Here is a 9,655-nt window from a genome sequence, read left to right as displayed (position 1 = left end):
ACGACGAAATTAAATCTGAGCGAAATTAAATCTATCGGACCATAGTCTTGAGCGAACCGAAATGCCCAAACCCAAAATTTCTAACCGGAACAAATAATGAAATATACAGGGTGACCTGCACTATCATGACAAGAAATTTCGAAATTTTTAATGAAATTTGGCGCGAAATAAAACCACTCGTTACAACATGTGGCAAATTTAAAAAGTCCGAGATATACTGGACATTCTATGAGGAGGTTCTCTTCGACACAAATGTGCTATTGTTTGTGTTTTGTCCGTCCGTCCGGAAACTGCTGAAACTACTACTTCTAGGGGAATGGTTCTAGAGTCCTGGAATTTTTTGCAGTAGCCCCCCTCCCCCCCCAACAATTATTTCCTGAGATGCTGTTTTTAAAAGTAAAACGTGCATAGCTTTTACATACGACAACCAATTGGTCTCAGATTTTGCATACGCATGCCTTTAGTGATGCTAAGTTAAACTTTAGGAAATGGGGGGGGGGGTTCTATCATTCATGGTATTCTAATGAATGGTCTCATCGAAATAAATTTGTTTGTACAAACTCAACTTTCCCGTGCGACTCTTTTTCGAGATCAATGAGCGACAGGGCCTGAGGGTGGGTGTTAAAAATAAATTTTATCTCTCATTGTATTCTAATTAAAGGTCTCAACGAAAGGAACCGTTTTCTACCAACTACTGCCCTTCTTTCTGTCGTCTTATCAAAGTACGGGGTAGAGGGGGAGGGGGTGGAACTAGTTTTATCCTTCATAGTACTCAAATGAAAGATCTCAACGAAAAGAATTAATTTCTACCAACCATAGCGCTCCTCCTCGACCTCTTATCGTGATCGGGTATATTCCGTTATACCTCAAGAACGGATTGTCGGAAGAGGGTCCATTGGTGATGCCAAAACAAAAGCTATTTCGGTTTAAAAAAATGCGCTTTATCTGCACAAGAGTTGTGCACAATTTATACTTGTTAATAATTGAAGTCTGGCCAGTAATGAGCTCCCATTTAATCACGTATAATAATTATCTGTTCGCTGAACAGAAATAGTGAAAAAAAGACCTTCAAGACACTTTTCGAAAAAGCGAAATTTTGCAAACTCGTTTTTATTTTTTACTGAAATTATTTAAAAAGATATTTCAAAATAAACGACACATTATTGTATCCACCTTTTTCCCTCTACAGTCTACAAGATGCTAGTTTTAAATTTTAAGTTAGACATTTCGTCTCCAGTCAACCATCATCAACTTTGTTTTCCCTTATGCAAGTCATTTTTACTATTTGTGTCATTTGATAGAGAATTTTTTTATTTCAGAAAAAAAAACTTAATTAAAAATAAAATAATTGAATTTTTTTAAATGGCAGTGCACCTTTTCATTAGGCTCATTTGATACGAGATTTTTTCTCGTTTCGGTGGTGTAACATGTTAGTACCTTAATATAAGAAAATTTTTCAAATAATTTATTATAATTACATCAATAACATTAATCTAGATACCCTACATCAACATAAAACAGATAAACGTGCGTACGTTTCTTATTAAAAACAAAATGAAATTAGCAATTAAATGGTTTTCATTGCAATAGCTGTTCCAAAAATTTATTATTAACTGCAAGGCAGCGAACTAACCTATGACGGAAAGCTTGCAATTAATTTCTTAGTAGGTATTCTGGGAGAAATTGCTGCGGCAATTATTGCTATAGTTTCGTGTTGCCTTCAAAAAACGTACACGTTCATTTGTTTTATTTTGATGTAGGATATCTAGATTAATGTTATTGACGTAATTATAATGAATTTTTTTGACAAAAATTTTCTTGTATTAGGGTAGTAACCGAGGTAGTAACATGTTACATCATCGAAAAAAGAATAGATCAATTGAGCCTAATGAAAAGGTGCACTGCCATTTTAAAAAATTCAATTGTGTTTCGTTAGTCATTTGTTTTCTGAAATAAAAACAACTGCATGCTGCCTTATTATGGGAAATAAAATGTTACATAACTTTTATGTAGAAAATTTTTTAGGTATACAGCTGTTTTATCGAGATACATATACTATATTCCATACATAATGGGCACCCTGTAGTCTAGTTCCCTTAGTAAAAATACTCGCTTTCCGACATTTTAGAAGATATACGTATTGCGATTTTTTCAGTAGGTAGGTAGTTTATCTGTCGCGTTCCTTTAATTTGTTACTTTTTGAGCAGCCTTTTAATTTTAGACAATTCAAAATAACACGAAGGCGACAAGTGGAAAATTGGCATGTTTAGTTAGCAACTGTCCATCAGATTACCTTGAGTTTGTAATTATGATATTGATTTGATACGTTGTGGCGTAATCGATATTAATGGTATCGGTATTCACTTCGGTGGACAATGTTCATTCTGTTCGTTATACCTTTCATATGATTAGATGGCAAATTTACAAGAAAAAGTGTTTCCGTATGATTTTTAACAGAGGAATTTCTCCTTGAGATTAAGTTTTTAGAAATCGTGCCACTTTACGGTTATAGACACGCACTTAGGTATCGCTACTTTAGTAATTTAGAAATTTTATGTGAATAACGTAAGAATGTTGTTGAATAAACATATCGGTCGACTCACAAATCTAACGCTCCAAATTCAAACCATAAACATGATTACCTCACGGATTTATCGAGTTTTATTCGATAATTTGTTCAATAAGTAACAGTTGTACTTTAACATTTTTTTCTACACTACCGCATCATTTAGGTACGAATAATAATGATTAGCCGAATTTAGGGAACTAGGGGATTTCGGCCCAGAAAAAGTGTATGTATGATAACCGTATAACGCCATATGTAAAGTAAAACACAAATAAGCCTTAAATAATAAATTCACTTGCGTCGTAAACCTACACTTTCTGAATCCTCATCATAACATGCTCGTAATTCTATATTAAAGGATATGTGCGAGAATTTTAGATTGGCAAAACTCAAACTTTTCGTATTCACCCTGTATCTCAGAAACAAACGTAACGAGATTGTGTATGTTTCACAATGATAGTGACAACTTGTGTGTGAATATTCCTGTAAAGTGGCAACAGTTTCTATAGTGGCAACTTACACTCGGTTGTCACTATATCTTTTGCTTATAATTTGTCCGATAATGTCTTATGACTATCCGATGAGTTGTTTCTTGGATTCTATTCGGCGTTTTAGTAATCTAGCGATTTCACCTCTCCTAATTACCCCTTCGTTTCGGAGTTACAGCATTCGTGTGTAACGTTGGCCCGCGGCGGGCAGACCGCGTTCAGTGTGGCGACCCCTTTATACCGGCGGTAGGTACTGGTAGAAACACACATTGAGGTGACTACTCAAAAATTACGTCATTACAGTGTTGCAACATAGTCGTCTAATGTGTATACAGTTGTCATAATATAGGAATTAATCTCAAACTATATAATATATTTTTATTTTAATTTTTTTGTGGTAAATAAAGGACGCAAAAAAGGATTTTTTCGAATAAGGCACAGACACAAATTAAAAAAATTAAAATGACATTTAGAACTCAAAATGAGTCAAAAAGCATTAAATATTTGATTAAACAAGGAGTAAGAAGTAAGTTTCGCAATTAAAGAACTATGATCATGCCAGAAAATTCCGATTACTTCCGAAAATATGCCAGAAAATCTGAAATATTCCGATTTCTTTTTAATTTTTTTCTACTGCGATTTGGACAGATATAAAAAATGAAGAAACCAGAAAATACTACAGTACTCAAACGGCACTGGCATCTGTTACCAATGATATTCATTTCGCCATGGATAAGTCTATGGGTACTATCTTGGTACTGCTTGATCAAAGCAAAGCCTTCGACTTTGTTAACCATGGGCTTCTCTTAGCTGAATTAAAATTTATTGGTTTCACTGAACTGGCTTTGCAATGGTTTAAGAGGCCGCGGCGCCCGGGTGCTCGTTGCCCTGATGGTGTGTAATGTGTCACTATACGTTATTACAGTTACTATAACTTTTAATTTCATGTACACACCATCATAAAGTTACAACTCATCGTGATACGATTTATAAGCATTTTTGATATACGAGTATATCCATTTGAAATGCGTATGTGAATATATTTTTTATTTTTCCCTTACACGGCCACGGCGCCCCCTTTATCGCAGCACCCGGGTGCCGGTGGCTCTGATGGTGTGTAAGGTGTCACTTTACGTTTTTATAGTTACTACTTTTAATTTCATGTACACACCATAAAGTGACAACTCATCATGATATGATTGGTAAGCATTTTTAGCGTTAATCTAGAGATTCGTACGTCGTTATAAAATGGTACCTACATACTTTCTGCGATCCTCGAGATCGTTTACAATTTTGTATTGCTGTCTGTCTGTCCGTCAGTCCGTGTGCACGATAACTTTGTGTAGAAACGTCCGATCGCGTTGAAAATTGATACAAATGTTCTTCAGGATATAAGAAAGGTCGCTATTGTTTTTTGGCTACGTAGACCAACGGGCCAAAAAGTTACAGCCCAAAAACTGCCCAAACCTCCAAAAAGGGTTTCTTTTATAACTCTTGTTACAAAGAACATATGAATGTCCGGTTTTCTGTGTTAGTATTCCTTAAATATTAGGCAACTAAGCAGATTAAAAAAAAATATTGCGCATTCCAACTTTTGTATTTGCGCAATCCCATTTTTTTTATTTGTTAAGATATTTAAATGAAATTTTGTATATAGGCACCTCAAATAAAAGTAAAAATAATGTCGTATCAAAAAAATTTGTTTTGCGCATGCGCAGTCGGTTTTTTTTATTTATTAAGATATTTCAATGAAATTTTGTATATAGGCACCTCGTATAAAAGTAAAACAAATGCCTAATCGAAAAACATGTTTTGCGCATGCGCAGTCGGTTTTTTTAATTTATTAAGATATTTAAATGAAATTTTGTATATAGGCACCTCGTATAAAACAAATGCCGAATCGAAAAATATGTTTTGCGCATGCGCAGTCAGATTTTTTTATTTGTTGATGTTTAAATGAAATTTTGTATATACGCACCTCGAATAAAAGTAAAACTAATGCAGATTTAAAAAATTTGTTTTACAAGCTATGCTGATCTGGTGGGATACAGTCAACCCCTTCGGTATATTGTAAAAATGATATATGTATGAAGATCTCGAGGATCGTTCGGTATTCAGTTGTATCGGATTTTTCTTTGAGAAACACTCCAAGTCCAAGAAAACAGCGCCAGGGTCTAGATAATATCGTTCAAAAGATGGAATTTAAAATCTTGTAATTTTACATGGACCATTATGTTTAGAGAATGAATTATATGATTTTGAACCAAAAAGGCCATGTTTATAGTTCGAACCAATATGGCCAACAACGACAAATTTCTTCAAAAAAGAACTTTTTGCAAATTTCATTACGAAATATGGAACAACCTATTAAGTTACATGTAACTATAAACAAATAACTTTACAGATCTTATGATTGCTTTTTAACAAGCGGTTACCACCTACCATACCTGCACTAGATGAGGATAAGCAAAACTGTTTGGTGATGATCTCTTTGAATTTGTTGTTGACAAATTTCTTCAAAAAAGAACTTTTTGCAAATTTCATTTATGGAACAACCTATTAAGTTACATGTAACTATAAACAAATAACTTTAAATGATTTTGAACCAGCAAAAGGATCTCCAAGATGTCATTCATTTTAGTTCGAACCAAAATGGCCAACGACAAATTTCTTCAAAAAAGAACTTTTTGCAAATTTCATTACCAAATATGGAACAACCTATTAAGTTACATGTAACTATAAACAAATAACTTTAGAGTTCTTATGATTGCTTTTTTACAAGCGGTTACCACCTACCGTACCTGTACTGGAAGAAGATAAGCAAAACTGTTTGGTAATGATCTCTTTGAATTTGTTGTTAACAAGATGTCATTAGAGCATGGATTAGATGATTTTGAACCAAAAGGCCATGTTCATAGTTCGAACCAATATGGACAACAACGACAAATTTCTTCAAAAAAGAACGGACGGACTGAGGTTGAAAGGAGTAGGGAAATGGGGAAAAGGATGGAAGATGAGCTGACAAAAGGGGATATTGATGTACAAGTACAACAGAGGGTGAAGATAGAGCTCACGAGAAAACAGTGGGTACAAGAAGCTAATAAGAGGGTAGTTGCCGAAATACCGTATGGGAGGGAAGAAAAAGTGTTAAGATAATGGGAAGGTTTAGATGCGGAAATGAGGAGAGAGGGGTGCAAAAATGGGGACCAGAAGAAGAAAGGAAATGTATAATATGTGGAGAGGGAAAGATCACATGCTATGGGAAAGTAAGGAGGTGGAAAAGGAAAGGAGAAGCAGGAGTGAAGTGCCGGAAGAGAAGTGTAAGAAGTGTAAAAAGTTTTGCCAAACGGCGTTGATAAGGTTTGATTGATTGATTTAGCAATTCTACATCTCGCCTGACTAGTCGAAATGCGTAGAGGGCACTGTGAATGTTGAATCAATTAAACTTAATTTTTGGAATTGCGTATGATATGGTTAAAGCTATGCACATATTGAATTTCATGCAATTCGGTTCATAACTAATGGAGAAGTCAAAAGGGCCTTCCTTATTTTTTGGCCTACATTGCCAATTCACGAACTCTGATCTACAAATTTGATAGGGAATCCACCTGCAAAATTTCATCGTCATCGGTGAACTCGGTTTCGAGATTTCGTGATAACGGACGGACAGGCACTACAAAATTTCAAACTCACTAGGAGCTGGTTAATAATGATATATTACTTAAACATAAAGGGTAAGAATAATGGGATGTGGCAACATTGCATTCTTAAACACAGTCTAGACTTAAATGATAGTAGCAACCAATAACACTCGATTTCAAATTTTTACTATAATAGTGACGTCCTTTACACTCCCCCCACGAATTTACCGTACAGTGACTACGGTTGTCACTACTATATAACGTTATAGAACACGTAAAATGGAGTGTAAATTATAATTTCTAGTAGCATATTATTCGTAACAGATAGCACTACCTACTGTGCTAAGGAAATGGAGAATGTCACTTTATGGTCCTGTAGTATGGTTGTCACTATCATTCTAAAACCTGTAGGTGTGATTCTGTTTGTGTGTGAATCGAAAACCGCAAGTCTCTATCTTTAAAAACAGCTGAAACCACTGAAGCCTCAATCAAAATGGGACACACGGTACATACATACAGACGGAAAACATTTTTATTCATTAAAAGTTTCTTCGCAAATGATATAAAAGGTCGACATTTGGTGAAAGTTTCATATATCTAAAGATGGTGATCGCAATAGTCACTTAGCTCGAGATGGATTTTGTTCGAATTTTGAATATGAACCTAGGCATGCGGAAACCAAAAATTTTTGAAAAAAACATTTTGGAGTACCGCAACGGCAATGTCAGTAAAAAAATTAAGATATTTTTTCGGCAGAACGCGGTGTTCCCAAGCGGTCACCCATCCAAGTACTGACCGCGCACGGACGAGAACTGGTGTTTTCAACGTGGTATGGCCGTTGTCCATTGTTAAGAAGAAGATGCTCAAAACAAAATAAGGAATCCAAAACAAGGCAATTTTCAATTATGTACCAATAAAAAAATTGACCGTAATTAATAATTCTTTAAGATAAAACATCCAAATTGCGTTGAATTCTGTAAGAGGTCAACAAAAATTTTCCTGCGGGAATTTGAACAATTAGTGTGTTGGCGGCGTACACAAATATCAGCAAATTAATATTTCTTTTGGCTGTGTACATTAGAAATAAAGGATGTATCATGCAAGACTCAAAAGACTGTAAAAAAAGTTTTTTTTCAATACTTGGTTTGAGTCTAGGAAGCTGTTCTGTAAGGAAAATTTGGCACATGGTTTTATTAGTAATCCTAATCCAAAACAATTGACTGTGTTTATTATTACTGTTTTTTTTATTTTAATTTGGTATTTTTGTTTACATAAAAATAAAAAAGTGTAAAAAGAAAAAAAAAAAATAATCAAAACGAGTTATAGTTGTTTTTTATAAATTCTACCTAACAAAATAGTTTTAGAAGTTACCCTCAGCCTCACTTACCTTACCTATTCGTTCATTTTCTGGACCAACCATTCACTATACTCACTACGTATACAGGTTCAGAACTCTTAATTGAAAGAGGGCTAGGTCAGGGCCACACAAATAAGTTCCGAGGCAAAAAACTGCGAAATCAATTGCCGCATTTTTCAAAAAATTGTTTATAAATAAAATTATTAATCGGCCGCGGGGATACACAATTATAATATACCTACCTACTTAGACCCCCCCCCCCAAAGATTGACGAAATGTTCGGACTTCGGAGAATGAAAACAACCGTTACAGCTTTTAAATGTCTATTTATAATTCGCTACGTGCACGTCATTGCCAGTACTTTTCCACTGCATAAATATTAGGAACGGTATGCACAAGCCGACAAATTACATATCATTTTTATTTGATAAACCAAAAGTATCAACATAATATACTATAATAATACTATGTCACTTAAAAACTAATAACTGACTAATGCGCCTTCCTTTCACTCAAAATAAAAATTGAATACGTACTTAGATATAAAAATATGAGTGGCTACAACCACTTTATTATATCATTTATTATTATTTATTACATTTTGTGTATAATCCGAAACTTGAAAAACTTGTTTACTAATAGGTATATTTATAGAAGCGATAAAGCCACATTATTTAATACAATCGAACAATTTTAAGCTAATTATCTATGTAATTATACCTAATATAATTTGATTTTTAAAACAGCCTAACAAGCTTTTATTGTACTTATTATATTCGTTTACTTATAAAACGTATTTTCACACCAATTACCTGGAATGTGCTACAAACATTGCACGGCTATCAATCAAGTACTTAGCCGAATTGTAGGTATTTTAACTATGCAAAGCTTAACATTTTATAAATTATGCAAAACGTAATAATATGCAGTCTTATGGTAAAAACTTCCAAAAGTCGTATGTTACACCCATTCAAATACCCAATGAAAAACAAATTTGACCGTACTACTTACAACATGTATTAAAGCCCATTTGAATTATTGAACTACATAGATATCACAGGTCACTTTCAATGCTAACCTGAACACCCAACGTAGTCGTTATCGTGGAGTAGTGACGGTCGCAGAAGCACCCAACCCAACCACAGGGTAAACACTACTTTTGGGGATGCTCATCTTTCGATGACTGAACATCCATACGTCCGTTTCATGAACTGGTGCGTTCGTCGTCACTGTCTTTACTTCTTAACGAACGTTTCAGTTTGTCCAAAAGACGATTGTGGAACTTATTTAAACTGGTTTGCGAGTCCGATTTGGGAGGCGACGACCCCATACTTTTACACGGACTCTGCAAACTGTTCTGTGACGTTCTTGAACTCATCCTCGAGTACTGGCGGGACATGTTCACGGGGCCACTGCGATTTCCAGGCGAACCCACCATAAAATCGGACCCCGGCGATGTCGACAAACTCGGTCCCTCAGATTTGCATTCGGACACTTTTCTTGACCTACACGATTGGGTATTCGAACACTCCGATATACGGCGGCTTCGATTGCACTTGTAAATATCCCAGTCGTTTTTAACCACCGGCATCATGAAAGCCAT

The 9,655-nt window shown here is 35.0% G+C and overlaps 1 protein-coding gene across 1 annotated transcript; it reads right to left on the bottom strand.

Annotated features, from left to right (window-relative positions):
• Positions 1-9,256: 9,256 nt before the first annotated feature.
• On the bottom strand, positions 9,257-9,655 carry LOC116168097. Its single transcript, XM_031483762.1, has one exon. It carries the CDS (start codon positions 9,653-9,655, stop codon positions 9,257-9,259), a length of 399 nt encoding a protein of 132 aa, XP_031339622.1.

The sequence above is a fragment of the Photinus pyralis genome, unplaced genomic scaffold (assembly GCF_008802855.1).
Source record: "Photinus pyralis isolate 1611_PpyrPB1 unplaced genomic scaffold, Ppyr1.3 Ppyr1.4_LG4, whole genome shotgun sequence".
Taxonomy (NCBI): Eukaryota; Metazoa; Arthropoda; class Insecta; order Coleoptera; family Lampyridae; genus Photinus; species Photinus pyralis.
This window is presented reverse-complemented; position numbering and strand designations above follow the sequence as displayed.